We start from the raw sequence: 18,417 nt of genomic DNA, 5'->3' as shown, positions 1-18,417 counted from the left end.
GTCCAGTGTAGAAATATATCCAGGAAATTTCGAATAGTAAGAAAATTAGCAAGCTGTACATGGTATTGAGCACCCGTCATGATGCTAAGTATTCTGGGACAAGGCTTGTGGGAAAGAGCACAAGAAATACAAAATACAGGCTCTTGCTTTAGGAAGCTTCCAATCTAAAATTACTCTTAAAATTTTTTTCAACATTTTTTACTTTGACTTTATTTTCTAAATTTTAAGTTGCTGCAGATGAAAGAACTTAAGAATGTTGGCAAGATAACATTTAATTATTTCTAATTTTTAACTAAATTACCTGGTAATCTGAACCAGCTTGCTGAGCTTTTAATAATTGACTCCCCTGAAATATCCCCGGACTGGATTACATCGATAAGAATATATAGTCTCTTTTTTTTATCCTTTTGGTTTTTCCTCTTTCGACTGAAGGTTACAGTTTCGATTGGAGTAATCCTCATTTCAGATATTTAATCAGCTGGACAAATAAAATATTGTTGGACCCATGAGAATGCTGTGCTAACTCAAAAATCGAGCTTTTTGAGGATTACCTGGTAAAACTGTCTGGTCCAAAGGTGAACTGGCCAGGTTTAATGAAAGAGAATTCTAAAAATCTCAAAGTTACACCAGTACAGGCACATTAATAGATCCAGTCCTTGTCTTGAGAAAAATCTCTGACTTGCCCTCAGTCTATCCTCCTGTGAGGAGAGCTAGTGCTCCATCCAGCCTAGAATACGTCCATGTGCCATTACTTCTGTGGGATTCCAGGCTCATGATCCTTATCTATACGTCCACACAGTATACAGGCACTTGAGATGCTCGTCAGAGTGGATAGCAAATATTGAAGAAAAATAGACGGGGGCAGGGGTGGGGAGGAGGGAAAGAGAGTGATGAGTGAGTGAGTTATGGATAACTAATTTTTCCTTGGTTCCCTACACTATAGCCACTCCACAAATATTTATTGAGTGTAAACATGCACCAAGCACCATGCTCCGTGCTGGGAGCGAGATAGTGCACATGACAAATAGGGCTCCTTCCTTTACAGGCTATAAATTTCATGAGGGCCACGGACTGGTCTGTCTTGTCAACTGTTTCACTCACAGAGATTAGAATAGTGCCTGACTTACAGAGTAGAAAACATAGATATTAATAAGGAAATATCGCAAACTTTAAATGACATATTTGAATAAATGCTATGAAAGAAAAAGTTTAATACTTTCTTACTATTGAGGTATTCATATGGGAAAGTTCACAAATATTAAGTGTATCATTTCAAGTGTTTTGCCCTGTGTAGCCATCACCTAAATGAAAGGGTAGAACATTTCCATCCTCCCTGAAAGTTCCCTGGTGTCCCTTTCCAGACAATACCTTAGTCACATCCCCACGCCGGACAAATATTGCTCTGATTTCTATCACTGCAGATTAGTTTTGCCTGTTCTTAAAACTTATGCAGATGGAATCATACAGTATGTATTCTCTTATGTCTGGCTTATTTTAACTCAGCATAGTGCTTTTAAGATTTATCCCTGTTATTGTGTGCATCCCTAGCAATTGTTTCTCTGTATTGCTGAATAACATTCTATTGTATGAATAAACAATCATTTGTTTATCCTTTCTCCTCTTGATGGACTCCTGGGCTGTTTCTAGTTAGGAGCTGTTTTGGGGGGAAAAGGTGCTACAAACATTCTTATACTAGTTATTTCCCAAAATATGTTTTTGTAACTCTCAGGTAGGACTAGAATAGCTGGGACATAGGAATATATATTTTTAAGTTTATATTCCAGAGTGACTGTATCCTATTACTGTACCATCAACAAAGTGGGAGAGTTCCTGTTCTCCACATCTTCACCAAATTGATATTGTCATTTTCTAAAGTTGGGCCATCCTAAAATAATGTCTCATTGAACTTTTAACTTGCATTCCCTAATAATTAATGATGTTAATATCTTTTGATGTGCTTATTGGCTAATTTTAGATCTTCTTTCCAAAAGGGACTATTGAAGTCGTTTAAAAAAAATTGTGGCAAAATACACATAACTTAAAATTTACCATCTAAACCATTTTTAATTGTGCAGTTTAATAATGTTAAGTACATTCACATTGTTGTGAAACCTATCTCCAGAACCCATTTCATCTTACAAAAAGGAAACTTTGGGGTGCCTGGGTTGTTCAGTCAGTTAAGTGTCCGACTCTTGATTTCAGCTCAGGTCATGATCTCAGGGTTGTGAGATGGAGCCCCATGTCCGGCTCTGTGACAGTGTGGAGTCTGCTTGAGACTCTCTTTCTCCCTCTCCCGCTGCCCCTCCTCCCACTAAAATAAATAAATAAATAAATCTTTTAAAATAAATAAATAAAATGAAGCTTCATACCCATTAAGCAATAACTCCCCATTCACCCTTGCTCCCATTTTTGTCTGTTTTTAATTATTATTGAGTTATAGCACTTTATTATATATTCTGGATACAAGTCTTTTGTCATATATATATATATATATATATTTCAAATATTTACTCCCATTCCGTAATTTGTCCTTCCATTTTCAGAACAGCACCTTTTGAAGGTCAGAAATTGAAAACTTTTTTAGAAAATTTAAATTTTATTGAAGATCAACTTAGCTCTTTTTTTCTGTGGCAGATTGTGTTTTCTGTGGCCTTAACTATATCCCACATTCAGCATATACTTATGATGTGATTTTGATCTTTGTTTTCCCGTGGAATTTCACATTTCACTGGTTCCTTTGTTCTAATTCAATTGACAATGTATACTTGAGTCTGTTTCTAAACCTCTATTCTGTTCCATTGGTCTATTTGTCTGTCCTTTACCCAATACTATATTATCTTAATTAATATTGCTTTATAATAGGTCTTGAAATCAGGTGGTGTAAGTTCTTCCATTTTATTCTTCTTCTCCAGGATTGTCTTGGCAATTCTATTTTTTTTGTTTTGTTTTGTTTTAAGATTTTATTTATTCACTTGAGACACAGAGATACAGAGAGAGAGAGCGTGAACAGGGAGAGACGCAGAGGGAGAGGGAGAAGCAGGCTCCCCGCTGAGCCAGGAGCCCGATGTAGGGCTCGATCCTAGGACCCTGGGATCATGACCTGACCCAAAGGCAGACGATTAACCATCTGAGCCACCCACGCGCCCCAATTCTATTGTTTTTTTTTTTAAGATTTTATTTATTTACTTGAGAGAGAGCGCACGAGCAGAGTGAGGAGCAGAAGCAAACCCCCGCTGAGCAGGGACCCTGGGATCATGACCTGAGCTGAAGGCAGACGCTTAACCAACCGAGCCACCCAGGCGCCCTGTTTTGGCAATTCTATATTCTTAGTACTTCTATATATGTTACATGCAGTTACAATAACAAGAACCAAACAAGTCTGAGTCCTACCCGCTCTGGGTAAAACAAGGGCTTATGCATGGTTTTGTTCCTCCAAGTTTCATTTCAGCCTTAACTGCATCAGTATATCCCTCCTTTTCTTCTAGTCTGTGTTAACTTTATTCTGTTTAGAGAACTGCATTATTACTATGGGATTCTTTTTATCACATGAAAGTATTTTTGATTAACTTCTGCTTTTCATTTTGTAAATCAGCAAATCCATTTCTTTTTTTTTTTTTTTTTGGCTATTCTGACAGGTGTGAGGTGGTATCTCATTATAGTTTTGATTTGTATTTCCCTGATGATGAGTGATATTGAGCATCTTTTCAGGTATCTGTTAGCTATTTATATGTCTTTGGAAAAATGTCTGTTTGTGTCTTCTGCCCATTTTTTAACTGGATTATTTGGTTTTGGGGTGTTCAGTTTTATCAGCAAATCAATACCTTTAAAAAATATATCCACTAGGATTTTGATTGACTCTCTTTTGCCAGTGGTTTATTTCAGAATCTAAAGACCGAAATAGCTACCAGATAGTTAGTCTAAATAAATAAATGACAAAGATTTCTTGTTAAGTTTTGAGGCTATGTCCTATAGCAAGCTAGTAGATATAGTGAGCAAGTAAAAGCTCACCCCGATTGTAGCTTTTGCTTTATATTATGTATTATTATGTTTTCTCACTCAGCTCAGGGAGACTCTTCACTGTCACGTCTTTGCTATGGATTATACCTTTCATTCATGGCCTGTGAGGTTCTTGCTAGCCTTGAATTCTAATTTGTCTGTTATTAATTTTGTTACCCATACTGTCTTCTTCTCTGTATTTTGCTGCTATCTTTGCTCAAATTTTGTATTGCTATGTCATTTTCCTTCAGTTGTGAACATATAAATAACAATATGATGGGATGTTAGTTCTTTATATCTAACCTGACACTCATTTACCTTTAATATGAAAACTGAAACTACATGCATTTATCCGCATAATTGATATATCTGGGGTTTTTGTCACCTTATTTTATGACTGCTTGTTCTTTTCTTTGTTTCCTGGCTTACGTAAGATGAGCCACATTTTACTTGCTTTAATTATCTGTATTGTAATGGTAAACTTTAATGTAAAATCGAATTACATTTCTGCAGTTACAACAGCAAGAACCAAACAAGTCTGAGTCCTACCCGCTCTGGGTAAAACAAGGGCTTATGCATGGTTTTGTTCCTCCAAGTTTCATTTCAGCCTTAATTGCATCAGTATATCCCTCCTTTTCTTCTAGTCTGTGTTAACTTTATTCTGTTTAGAGAACTGCATTATTACTATGGGATTCTTTCTATCACATGAAAGTATTTTTGATTAACTTCTGCTTTTCATTTTGTAACTGTATGAATAGCAGTTATTTGTACCTACATTTACATGTTTATTTTTAGCCTTTTAAAAATCATGACTTCTGGGGGCTCCTGGAGGGCTCAGTTGGGTAAGTGTCTGCCTTGGGCTCAGGTCATGCTCCCAGGGTCCTGGGATCGAGAGTCCCACTCAGCGGTGAGTCTGTTTCTCCCTCTCCCTCTGCCCCTCCCCTCCTTGGGTTCTGTCTCTCTCTCTCTCTCTCAAATAAATAAATAAAATCTTTTAAAAAAATCATGACTTCTACCATTCTTTAGTTCTTAATTTTGATTTATTTCTTATAAACAGGATCATTCCTTTGAGTTTCTTTTTTTGTGGAAGGAACATTATCTTCACTTTGTTATGCCTTGCCCTGACTGAAGCCAGTTTAGTATTTGTTTTTTGCTAATTAATTTGGCTTATTTTCCCCCAGTGGATGTTTATAAGCTATTTTCTTTAAATTTGAAATTTAAAGGTGTCACCAGGAAATGAGTTAACACATGTTATTTTATTAATTTCCCTTGAATAAAATGAGCCACTCTCATCTATAGATCTAAATCTTTTTTTTTTTTTTCAACCCAGACAAGTTTCTTATGTACACTTCTAATGATTGCATCTACAGGATTTGTTTTTGTTTCTTTTTCAGAAACACTATGATAAATTAAAAATCTATTTTCTGTCCTCCATAGTTGACATGTTCTTTTTAATGTAATGTTATTCTCTTTGTTCTTTTCCTTGGCATTTTTAGGAAACCCTTCCAGTCTGTGCCTCTCATCAGAATTTCCCAAACTTGTTTTAAGAGTTCTGAGATAGTGATTGTCCTTGGCCCTCCAGGGGGCAGGGATGGGGCCATGACTGGGGTAGCCTGAAACTCCTGTCCCACTCTCTAAGTCCATGAGCAACCTTGTCCACTTCCCCCAGTGCTCCCTGCAAGTAATACCATTTTTATGTGTCCTACGACAGCCTGAAGGTTAGAAACCATTACTCTACGTAAGTATTCTATTGTGTACCATGTTAGGTCTAATCATTACTATCTTAGATACTGATTTTAAATCTGTTATTGTGTGGTTAGCAATCTATTCATATTATATGCAAACCTGTTTATATTGGCCTGTTTATCCCCAGTGTAAGTTTCCATACTCTTACACTCTTAATGTGGTATCAAGGCTCAGTATGAAAGAATCCCTTTTGTCTCTACTCTGATTTTTTTGGTTTCTTTTTTTTTTTTCTGTGAAATAACCATGTGCACAAAAAGAATGAGTGAGAATCCATATGTGCAACTTAAAGAATGATGATCACATGAATACCTATGTACCCAGGATCCAAGCCATAAATACAATAAAATTACAGAAGCCCACCTATTGCATTCCTCTCTATTACCTCCCAGAGACCACTGTCCTGATGTTCTTCTTGATAGTTTTGTCACTTGCGCCTCTCTCCCGAAGCAATATATCATTGGCTTTTGCTTGTTTTTCAACTTTCTATAAATTAAAGAATATAAGTGAAAAAAAAATGTAAGTATTCTTCGGTAATTTGTTCCATTTTCTCAACATTATGCTTTTAAGACTCATCCATGTTGATGCTTGTGGTTGTAGTTCACCCACCGAGAGTATTCTATTGCTTGAATAGACCACAACTTATGCTGATCAACATTTGGGTTAGATCTCACTGTTTTGCTATTACGAACATCATTGTCCCGAACATTCTTTTAGTTTCATCTAATACACATATGTAGCAGTTTTTCCAGGGTTTTGTTTTGTTTTGTTTGTTTGTTTTTAGAGATGAGAGAGAGAGTGCAAGCAGGTGGGGAGGGGCAGAAGGAGAGAGAGAATCCTAAGCAGGCTCCACACTGAGTGTGGAGCCTGATGCAGGGCTCGATCTCAGGACACTGAGATCATGACTTGAGCCGAAATCAAGAGTGGGATGCTTAACCAACTGAGCAACCCAGGTTACCCAGTTGTTCCAGGTTTTATAGTAATAATAGAATTTCTGGTCATAAAGTATTGGTATGTTCAAGTCTATGGAAGAATATGATTGCTATGACAAAAATATGCTCCCTTATATAAGATTGAAGATTACTTCTCTCTCAGGTCAGTGATGAAAAGAGCAGCTCCAGGCAGGGGAGTGAGCAGTACTCCACAGTACTGATGACACACAGGTTCCTTCAGTCATTGCTCTGCCATTTCCCCCATCCACACCAAGAAAGCTGGTTAACTCCATGTCTGTGGGTGTACGCTGCAGAAGGAGGAAGTCCAGGGCAAGCATGTTAGTACTTAAGTATATGACCCCAAAATGGCATACATCACTTCCACTCATATCCCACTGGTCTGATCAAACTGCAAAAGACTGAGAAAACTGGGTGGCCAAATACCCAATGAAAATGTTACCAAAAGAAAAAGGGAGAATAGATATTGAGGGCTGATGAACAGTTTCTGCTATATAAGGTAAAGCCAGATCGTTTTCCAAATTATTATTACTAATTAACACTCTAACCAGGAATGGATGAAAGTTTCTACTGCTCCTTGCTGTCTCTACCACTGATATTGTCAGACTATAATTTTTGTCTGTCTCGTGATTGTGTAATGGTTTCTTCTTGTGGTTTTGGGGTGTGTGCATGTTTGTGTGTGTGTGTGTGTGTTTGTAACTTTTTTCCCCATTTCTCTACTAATAAATGTGATCATCTTTTCATATGTTTATTAGCCATTCAGGTTTTCTCTTTGAGTTAGTGCTTCAAGTTTAAGCCTTTTGTGTCTACTGAGTTGTCTTACACTTATTTATTCATAGAAATACTATAAGAATTAGATAAATTCCTAAAAATATGTAACCTGTCAAGACTGAATCATTATGAAATGAAAATCTGAACAGAATGATCACTAGCTGGGGCACCTGAGTGACTCAGTCGTTAAGCGTCTGCCTTCGGCTCGGGTCATGATCCCAGGGTCCTGGGATCGAGCCCCACATCAGGCTCCCCGCTGCGTGGGAAGCCTGCTTCTCCCTCTCCCACTCCCTCTGCTTGTGTTCCCTCTCTTGCTGTGTCTCTCTCTGTCAGATAAATAAATAAAATCTTAGAAAAAAAACAAATGATCACTAGAAAGGATATTAAATCAGTAATCAAAAGCCTCCCAACAACAACAAAAAAGCCCAGGACCAGATGGCTTCACTGGTAAATTCTACCAAACATTCCAAGAAGAATCAATACTAATACTTCCCAGACTCTTCCAAAAAATACAAGAGGAGGAACTCTTCCAAACACATTTTGAGGCCAGCATTACTCCTATACCAAATCAGACAAGGATACCACAAAAAAAGAAAATTACAGGCCAAATATCCATAATGAACCTACATGCAAAAATTCTCAGCAAAATATTAGCAAACCAAATTCAGTAATTAAAAGGATCATTCACCATGATCAGTGGGATTTATGCCAGGGATGCAAGGATGGTTTGACATCTTCAAATCAATCAGTGTGATACATCACAAGGATAAAATTCATATGATCATCTCAATACATGCAGAAAAAGCATTCCATTTTCTGAAGAAAATCAACAACCACTTTTGATAAAAACTCTCAACAAAGCAAGCATAGAGGGAATGTACCTCAACATAATAAAAGGCATATATGACAAGCCCACAGCTAACATACTCAATGGTGAAAAACTGAAAGCTTTTTCTCTAAGATCAGGAACAAGACAAGGATGTCCACTCTTGTCATTTTATTCAACATAGTATTGGAAGTACCTAGCCAAAGCAATAGGTAAGAAAAAGAAATAAAATGCAAACAAATTGGAAAGGAAGAAGTTTTTTATGAACAAAAAATTTTTTAAGGAATTCTTTATATAATTTGGAAACTAATCCTTTGTCAGTTATATGTGTTGCAAATGTCTTCTTCCTGTTTTGGATGGTATTTTGGAATCTTTTCACAAATAAGTGTTCTTAATCCTGATGCTAATTTAATTAATAATATTTTCCTTTTTGCCTTCACATTTTCCTGCCTTGTTTAAGACCTTACCTAACCTTTAGTCACAATATATTCTTTATGATCTTTAATTTTTTCCCCTTTCCCTTTCATATTTAGAAGCTTAACACACCTAGAATTGATAGTGTATAGAAAGGCAGATGTCTGATTTCATTTTCTTTTAATACAGAAAATCAACTGAACCAGCACCATTTATTAAAAAGTCCATTTTCTCCCTGGATACCTAATTCCACCAGTTATATATATTATATTAAGGGTCCACATATGTAATAATCTGTTTCTGTCACTCTATTCTGTTCTACTGTTCCGTTTGTCTATTCTTATACTAATATGACGCTAATTTAATATCTCTACCTTTATTATAAGTCTTTTTCTGATAAGGCAAATACCCCTACCCTGGTGTTGATCTTTGCATTTCCATATAAAGTTTAGAATTGGATTGTTAATATTCACAGGAAAAAAAAACCCAGAAACATAAGAAACAAAACAAAAAATTCAATTGGGATTTTGATTAGAAGTACATTAAATCTAGATCAGTTTGGGTACAATTGACATCTTTATAGTACTGAGTCTTCTAATCCATAAACATGCTATTTCTTTTGTCTAGGTTTGATTTCAGTAGAGTTTTATAATTTTCTCCACAGAAGTTTTACAAAATTGTTTTTTAATTTAATGAGCAGAGGAATAAGACAATCTCAGTTAACATTTTAAAGGGATGACTCTGGCAGCTACAGAGGGCTTGGGGGGAAAGGAGCAGGTTAGGAAGCTGTGAGGTGATGCTGGTGACAGATGGTGGCATGGCGGCCTGGAAAGGAGAGGAGAGGGGCAAAAGGAGGCAGATACATGGCTGCAGTGCTATGTACTGGGCAGTACTAGATTTTAGGCATACATAGCAGAATGGATGGATCTTAAAAACATAGTACTAGTGAAAGTACTTAGTACTTAGCAAGAGAAGTGGGAACACATAAGGTGTACTAAGACTTTCTAAGTCTCTAAGAGAGAAAAGTGCTGCCAATTATTCTGTGAGACTCCATCTATTGCAAGATGCATCCCAATTTGGGGGTTGTTAAAATACCAGAAGGCTATGCCTTAGAGAATCAACAAAATAGGATAGCACATAACACCACTAGTGTAAATTAAAAGGCATGCCCAACAGTACGTATTTTTGCAAGAACATATCCAAATTAAAGATACACATAAAATATTTAAACTGTTTCCTTGGGGTGGGAACAAAAAGAGAGTGGGGGGTGCTATGGAGAATAGAAAAATACACACACACAAATCAACAAGAGAGAAGCCTTGAAGAGGGAAAACTTCATCTACATCACCAGGGTACATCCGTGGACCTCAGGCCTCTTTCTGATAAACACGCTTAGTGTACCTTTGGTCCTTTTCACCCACACATGTTTATTGTTGTCATTTACTCGGCAATAAATGATGCTAGGGACAATTCTGCTTGCATGCTGGGGCTCCTTAAGTCCTAGAAGAGATGCTTCTGGGCTTTCACCATTCAGTTCCTGGGAAAGAGGACTCCTACTGCCATAGTCGCCCGGAGCGAGGAGGTGCTGGACAAACCCCGTGATATCTGGCCAGGGACATGTTGTAAACCCCAGTGGGGTGGAGAGTATCAAAAGGAAGAAGAGTCAGGGGACAGAGGGTAGCTGTACTTGGGATGAGCAGAGCATACCATGCAAACTGGTCAGATCACTAAATTATACACATGAAACAAATGTAACACTGTGTGTCAACTGTACTTAAAAGAAAAGGAGAGGAGAGAAAAGAAAAGGAAAGAGAAGAGAAGAGAAGAAAAGAAAAAGGCAGAGTCAGAACAGCCATTGAAGAAAACATTTTTCTTGAATTTTTTCTCAGAGTAGCCCAAATAAGGAAAGGGTCTGTCTATTCCATGGGTTTCAAGGAAAGGATTTCCCCAGCCATATTTAAACAAATAAATCAGGAGCTTAGTTTTCACATCTTGGTTAATTAAGAACCGAAGAACCTCCTATCCATTTGATTTGATAACTACTTCCCCTTGATAACACAGTACATTCCTTTTGTGTCTTTCAGAAATTAAAACCTTTATTTGTGCAGTCTAAAATGAACTTGATAACAGGTTCTACATCTTCTGGAAGTGATCATACACCTTTGGTAGGTAGATTTTTTTTTCTATTAAACATTTAATTGGTTGCTATTCTTCAATCTCAGTAATGAAACTTTTTACTTTACCTGCAGATGGACAAGGACATGGATGTAGTCAGTGATCAGATATTTTTCTCCCCTTTATCAAAAGGTAAGAATCTTTATTGTTGGAAAAAATGGTTCACACACAGAATGGGTACTTAGTCTAGATTGACATCTCCTTCTTTTTGTTATCCTGAGGCATTTAGAATTCTGGATGAATGCATGGGGTTTTTTCAGCCAGTTTATAAAACTAATACATAGATATGCCGAATCAAAGAATGCTAATATGCATTTCTGAATATTGGTCGCTGCTAATTGAAAGACTAGACTGTTTTAGCAGAGAGAAACCTTTCTTCTGGGCTTCCATGCAACAGAGAAGCTTTTTCTGCAACACCGTAATGTATTAGGAGAAGAGACTCTCATGATTTATCATCAAAATCTAGATGGTTGAATTTGGAACCTGTGGTTGGCCTGACATTTAAATGAGAGAGTTTAATTAACAGCAACATTCCATACCCCAAAAGATTCAGTGGAGCATTTTGCATCCAATATTGATTTTCCACAGCCAAGCAAAACATTTTTCAAAGGTCCATTTGAAGTAGTACAAATGAAACTTGATGGCCACCTGAAATGCAAGGCAGCCCCAGTGGAAACAAGCATCACTCCCTCTCCTCAGCACTGAAAATGCAAAAGATAGTTATTTCTACCCTGTCTACTGAAAATCCTCCTACAGTTCATTAGTCCCTCCTTTCCCTTACTAAATAAAATCAAATGTAAATGCTTTTTCATGATCGAGAATCTCGTAGTCCGCCACAAAGCGCTATCACTCTGAATGTCAACCTGCATCGCAGAGAGGATGTATGTGACAATGGTCGCACCCAGTGCCTCTGGGCAAAACCTTGAAATTTCTTTTACTAAATCTCTGATACAACTTGGACATGCCATGTTCTTCCCTATGAAGATAGTGTGGGGGAAATAATCCAGTGAACAAAAGTTTCTGGTTAAGTGGATTCCAGTTAATCCAAAATTTACTAGAAATAAATTTTCTATTTTTAATGAATAGAAATGAATACGTTAATTACACATTTGCTAATTCAGGGAGTAAGTGAATCTCATTAGCACACAGGTTATGGCTACTGGATGGGATACACACTAGACGTTCAAAGGACCAAATCATCTTCATGAAACAAGTCACCCCAAGTTTCTTAGATACTTCACATGCTTGAGTGCCCCCTTCAGGCCCCTAGGAAATAGTTTAATTCATTATTAGTATTTTCAAGCACTAATTCACAAATACATTATTAAAGAGGCGTTTAGCCACATGGTTAGTATGTACCTGATTTATAGACAAATATTTATTATTTTCTATAGCACGGGGGATTACTGTAACCTATCTGGTGATGGACCCCGAACCGAACTCTTTAAAGTCACCATTGTATTGAGTTCCATTTTTTAGAATATGTAAATAGAATATTAATATTTTAAGTACTTACTGAATATTTAGCCTCCCTGTTAACAGGATCCTCAGTGTTGCATCAAAGAACCTAAGAGGTTCCTGGGTTGTTCTTTCACACTACAAGATTCTTCTAAAACTTATGTATAGCTAACATTTAGTGGATGTAGGTGCTACTGTAAATGCCTTTCACCTTTTAGCTTTAATCCTCACAAAACCGTAGGTGGTTGGTGCTCTTGCTTTCCCCCCAGTCTACGGAGGAGACAGTTGGATACAGAGAGGGTTAGTAGGCTACCAGAGTTATACCATGAACAGGAGACACAGCTGGATTCAAGCCCAGACACTGTGGCCCCAGAGCCCTGGCTTGTCACCACTCGATTATATTGACTTGCCCCAAGTCTCATGCATGACATGTCGCCCCATTCTTAACCACAAGGGGAAAATATGGGACGTAGCAGAGAGGCCATGGAGGCCCACAGACTTCAGTTCCCATCCCAGCTCCAACCACTTATTTACTGGCATCATCTCAAATTCCTCTGCTGTGGAAAATGGGGATGGTGACCCCACCTCATAGCTTTGTGATGAGGATTACGTGAGATATATGTTATGTGCCTAGCTAACCCCTATTTCCTCCTGAGCTGTTGATCATATTTTCCCCAAGTCCCCCCGATAAAGCCTGCAAACCTACCTTTTAGCCCACCGCACAAGGATCATAATGTCCTCAGCATTAGGCTGGTCTAGTGATTTAAAAGAACCAGTCTCTCCTCTGGTTCTTCAGTAATTATTTTTCTACCAACATAAGTAGAAGAAAAGAATTGATCATTAGTATCAAAATATGCAGTAGGTATTTTGAAAACAGTGAAATAAAAATAAAATATGGTTTTAAAACAATGTTATATGAGGTGATACATCTTTTCTAAACAGATTGAAAATGACTTTTTGTTATGTTGCAAGTTTTAATCCAAACAATTCTAAAGAGAACAACAGGGAGTCACTCATGCAATGTAGAAAAAGAGATAAATAGCTAAAAAGAGAGAGAGACAGATAAATATATCCTTGTTAATACAAGGGAATAAAAAACGAGGTATGATACTATCTGCAAAATTTCAAAGCAGTTTTTACGCAGTAGTAATGATCCCAAGAGAGCCCAAGTAACATTATTAATTTGTTTGCTACTTAACTGTGATAAAATTTGGGATCTGAGCTGCCCATTGTGTGCAGTGCACTGCTGCAGATCGAATGTACTCAAGAAGACCTTTCTCACAGTCCAGTAATTAGGTGCTATTGACATTGTAATCTCTGGCAATGTTCTTAATGAGCCCCAAAGACACGAATCTCATAGATAAAACCTCAAAGTAACACTGACCCTTTAAGTAGCTTGTCAGTAAGAGAAAGCTCAAACATAAATATCTGAAGCACAGAAGAAACCCAAATTTAAACCTAGATTACATTGTTTTGTTCATTCTCTGAGACTCTGAGGGAAGAAACATCGAGCAGGTGATTTTAAAGGCTTTTAAAGAATAGTGGAACAATCGCAATATATTTGAAATAAGTCAAAAACCATTCTTTTCACCCTTTGAAGCTCTGGACTTGAAAAGTATTTTTTTCTAAATGTGTTTCCCACCAACTTGTAAAGATAAATATTGAAAGTGGAGTTCAGTGGCCCCTATTTTTAACACAAAGATAATTTTAAAACTCACATAAGAAATTGGAACTTAAATAAAAGATAAAAAGCAAAAGAAATTTCAGGCATAGTGTTAACATCATTTTGTATATCATTTCTAGATTTTAACTGTAATTAATATAATTTAGTGAGGTTTTCAAATTCATATTCAAATGCATATTTTATAATATTACTATATATACTACATATTTGCATAAACTATAACATCATTTAACATGTAATTGATGGCTATTAAAAATGTTAGAAGAAATAATTAATCCATAAATATGAGTTAAGTACCAGGACTAAGCTGATTTACTAAACATAATATATTAAGGGGTCTGTAAGTGTTAACGATATCACTGCCATCAACTTCTCTACTATTTCCCTATTATCACCAATTACCTACTATTCATTCAGTGTATGTCTATGTTATTATACGTCATCGTTGTCTTTGAGATTTGAGCTAATCTCAACTACCTATCCTTAGGAATTTTTCCTGCTCTTCATGCCTATATTCTAGAGATATTTTGTCCTCAAGCCATGGGATTTAGGATATTAGATGGTAATGAAAGCCTGGAAGATTAGCAGTGTGTCTCTTAAAACATCTTTCCAAATACTGTGAATTCTCAGTGACATAGAAAAGAGTCAAGATGACCAGTTGGGTTAGAGAATTAATCACAAAAATCAGAGGTTCTCTATCTAACTGAGGCTCTGTCCATCGGTCGGAGAGGGGATTGAAAAACGTGAAAAAGGAAAATGAAAGGTAATCTATCCTTTGAACACACAGTGTTAATCTTTGAAATAAGTAAGCAGGCAAATTACTTTGAATTTGTAAGATTGTAAAAACTGAGCAGAAAAGAGGGTTAAGACATATACATATTTTTAAAAGTACTTTCTTAATTTGATGTCAGGACTGTCTTGTATTAATTTAGTCTAGTGATACTTTTAAGTATTTGTGGGCAATGTTTCATTTAATAAATGCCACTAAACACATTCCTAATTGTGCCCCAAACTGGTACTGAGAGCTCTTCAAAGCATAAAGCATGAGACAAGAACACTTTCTGGTGCGCATTGTTATTCACATGTTGGACCACGAGAGGAGTCCAGCAGCCTCTCTGGATCTCCTGACCACTAATTGCATCCCAAACCTTAGCTGCCTGGTTGCTGCCCTGTTAATTAAAGGGTCTTATAAGTCATATAAGCCATTATGGTGATAACAAAATATCGAGAAAGGGTTTAATACATACTGCAGAGACAGTATGTATTAATTTTTAAATTTAGGAATGGTTCTGTTACAGAAATCACAAAATGTGACAACATATTGGGTATAGATTCATGCAAATTTGTGGGCATATCACGTGCACCCTTACTGAGCTAGAAATGACATCTTTGAGTGAGAAAGGTACCATATGAATATTACTTTCAACTGGAGGTACCCCAAGTTTGGAAACTGAGGGAATAAATTAAGATTAGAAAAGCGGGTATTTGCATCATTGTATAGAAATTTCAGCAGAGGGGCACCTGGGTGGCTCAGTCGGTTGAGCATCTGCCTTCCAATTGGAGGTTGATCCCAGCGTCCTGGGATCAAGCCCCATATCAGGGAGTCTGCTTCTCCCTCTCCCACAGCCCCTCCCCCTGGCTCGTGCTCTGTCTCTCAAATGAATAAATAAAATCTTTAAAAGAAAAAAAGAAATAGCAGTGGACTCCAGTCCTCAGCTAATTACTACGTTCCTCGCTATGTTCCTCGTTCCTCTTTAATGTAGGTTTCTCATCCTAAAAGAAACAAACGCATAGAAAAAAGTAGGTCGTAGGGAGAAGCGTGTTGTCTGCTACTAATTTCCACACAATGTAAGCGAGAGGTGACAAAAAAATGATAAAATGATTTTATTATTTGTGTTTTCCTGTCAGTAAGAACGAATTGAGGAAAGCCTTAATTTCTTCATGGACATATTTAATGTAGGAACTATTTTAAGTTTTACTGTATAATATTTCAAATATTAGAAATATAGAAAACATAAGATTGTATTACACCTGGCTCTGTTAGATTTTGCCATGCTTGATTCATAAAAGAAAGAAAACCGTGAAGATTGAGTTGAAGCTCCCTGGTAACTATTTCCCTCCTTCCCTCCCTCCCTCCCTCCCTCCCCAGATGTAACCACTGCCCTGATTTTGTATATTTTATATTTCTGCGCACACGCACGCACGCACACACACACACGATGTCATTTGGCATGTTTTCAAGGATTATATAAATGATAGTGGAATGTATAGATTCTTTTTTCCTCATGAATGTTATGTTTTTAAAAATCTAATTACAGTACTTTGCTGTATCTTGAGTTCATTTATTTTACCTGTTGTATAGTATATTCCATTGTATGATATTCTACAATATATTCATTCTCCTGCTGATGGGAATTTAGAAGATTTTCAATTTGTTGCCATTGTAAACACCACTGCTATAAACATTTTCATAGTCATAAGGGGGAGAATTTCTCTACAGTAAATTCCTAGAAATGGAATTGCTGAGTTGAAGAGTATATACATCTTTAACTTTACTAGATGCTCTCAAATTGTGCTAAGTGGTTATGCTAATTTAGATTCATACAAGTAGTATGAATATGTTCCATATTCTTACTAACACTTGAGGTTTTAATTTTTGCTGATCTAATGGGTGTGAAATTATCTCCCATTTTTAAATTTGAAATTCCCCGATAACCAGTGAGAATAAATTTTTTTATTGACCATTTTGGCTTCCTCTTCTGTGAATTGCTTGTTTTTAGTAGTTGAACATTTTTTATTATTTGATTGTTTTTCCTTTTTTGATTGATTAGTAGGAGTCTTTATAAATTCAGAATATTAGCCCTTGGTCAGTTACATGTTTCACAAATACCTTGTCATTGTCTGTAGTGTGTCTTTCAACTTTGCTTTTGAGATGTCTTTTTGTCAAACCAAAGTTTTTTTAGTTTTACTTAGTTTTATTTTTCCACCTTTTAATTTATGAATTGTTCTTTATTATCTATTTTAGAAAATTTTTCTTATTCTAAATTTATAAAACTAATCCATAATGTCTTCTAAAAATATTGCCAATTTGATTTTCACACTTAGGTGCTTTAAAGCAGCAGAATTTATTTTTGTAGATGGAATGATTTTGGAGCCCAGCTTTTTTGTTCCAACAGAATAGCAGATTACCTTATCACCATTATCCACCTCCCCAAACCCGTGATTTGTAATGCTGCGTCTGACATTAGCCAAGCTTCCCTGCAAGTATGGACTTTTTCTAGGCTCTCCATTCTGTGCAATTGACTTATTTGTCCTTTCTGTTCTAATACCAGAGTTGTGAAAACGTTGGCTTTAAAATAAAACTTGATATCTGGCTCAGCAATTTCCTCCGTCTTGTTCTTCAAAATTGTCCCAGCCTTTCTTGGTTCCTATGAATTTTAGGTTTACCATTTCAAGGTCCATGAAAAAAACTCTTGGTAGTTTGATTTCTTTGATGAATTCTATGTTTATCATTGTTGAGTATTGGATTCTGTATTTTCATCTTGTTTCCAACAAACTTGTTGAACTCTACTGATCCTAATAGCTCGTCTGAATGTCTCAACACTTAGATAATCACATTATCTATAATTTTAAAAACTTCTGTCTTCCAATCTATATAGCACTTATTTTTTCTTTTCTTATTGCACTGGCTAGGATTGTCACTATGATGTTGAATAGAGCAGTCAGTGGTACCCTTCTCTTGTTTCTCTCTTAATAGGACACATTCTGAAGTGTCACTATTGTAATACCATTAACTATATTCTCTAGGCTGTACTTTTTATCCCTGTGACTTATTCTTTCCATAACTGGAAGCCTGGACCTCCCATTCCCCTTTACCTATTTTGCCCATTTCCCCAACTCCCTCCCCTCTGGCAACCATCAGTTTGTTCTCTGTATTTATAGGTCTGATTCTGCTTTTTGTTTGTTTATTCCTTTATTTTGGTTTTCAGATTCCACATGTAAGAGAAATCATATTATTTGTCTTTCTCTATCTGCCTTATTTCATTTAGCAAAATGCCTTCTAGGTCCATCCATGTTGTCACAAATGGCAAGATCTCATTCTTTTTTATGACTGAGTGACATTCCATTATATATATATATATCCATTCACCTATCAATGGACACTTGGGTTGCTTCCATATCTTGGGTATTATAAATAATGCTGCAATAAACAGGGGTGCATATATCTTTTTGAATTAGTGTTTTCATTTTCTTTAGTAAATACCCAGTAGTGGAATTACTAGATCATATGGTAGTTCTACTTTTATTATTTTGAGGAACCAACAATTTCCCTCAACTGTGCACAAGGTTCCTTTTTCTACACATCCTCACCAATACTTGTTATTTCTAGTCATTTTGAT

At 36.5% G+C, this 18,417-nt stretch overlaps 1 protein-coding gene across 1 annotated transcript in view; it reads left to right on the top strand.

Annotated features, from left to right (window-relative positions):
* Window positions 1-18,417, top strand: part of CUNH10orf67 (chromosome unknown C10orf67 homolog) — a gene marked incomplete at its 5' end in the record, with an annotated part of 133,300 nt that overhangs the window by 103,933 nt on the left and 10,950 nt on the right. Inside the window, 2 exons of the mRNA XM_032425536.1 lie at window positions 10,785-10,865; window positions 10,950-11,007. Of these exons, the coding sequence (XP_032281427.1) occupies window positions 10,785-10,865; window positions 10,950-11,007 (139 nt within the window). The remainder of the gene's footprint in view (window positions 1-10,784; window positions 10,866-10,949; window positions 11,008-18,417) is intronic.

The sequence above is a fragment of the Phoca vitulina genome, unplaced genomic scaffold (assembly GCF_004348235.1).
Source record: "Phoca vitulina isolate PV1807 unplaced genomic scaffold, GSC_HSeal_1.0 scaffold33, whole genome shotgun sequence".
NCBI classification, from domain to species: domain Eukaryota; kingdom Metazoa; phylum Chordata; class Mammalia; order Carnivora; family Phocidae; genus Phoca; species Phoca vitulina.
Note: the sequence above shows the minus strand (reverse complement) of the source record. Positions and strands in the feature narration are given on the sequence as shown.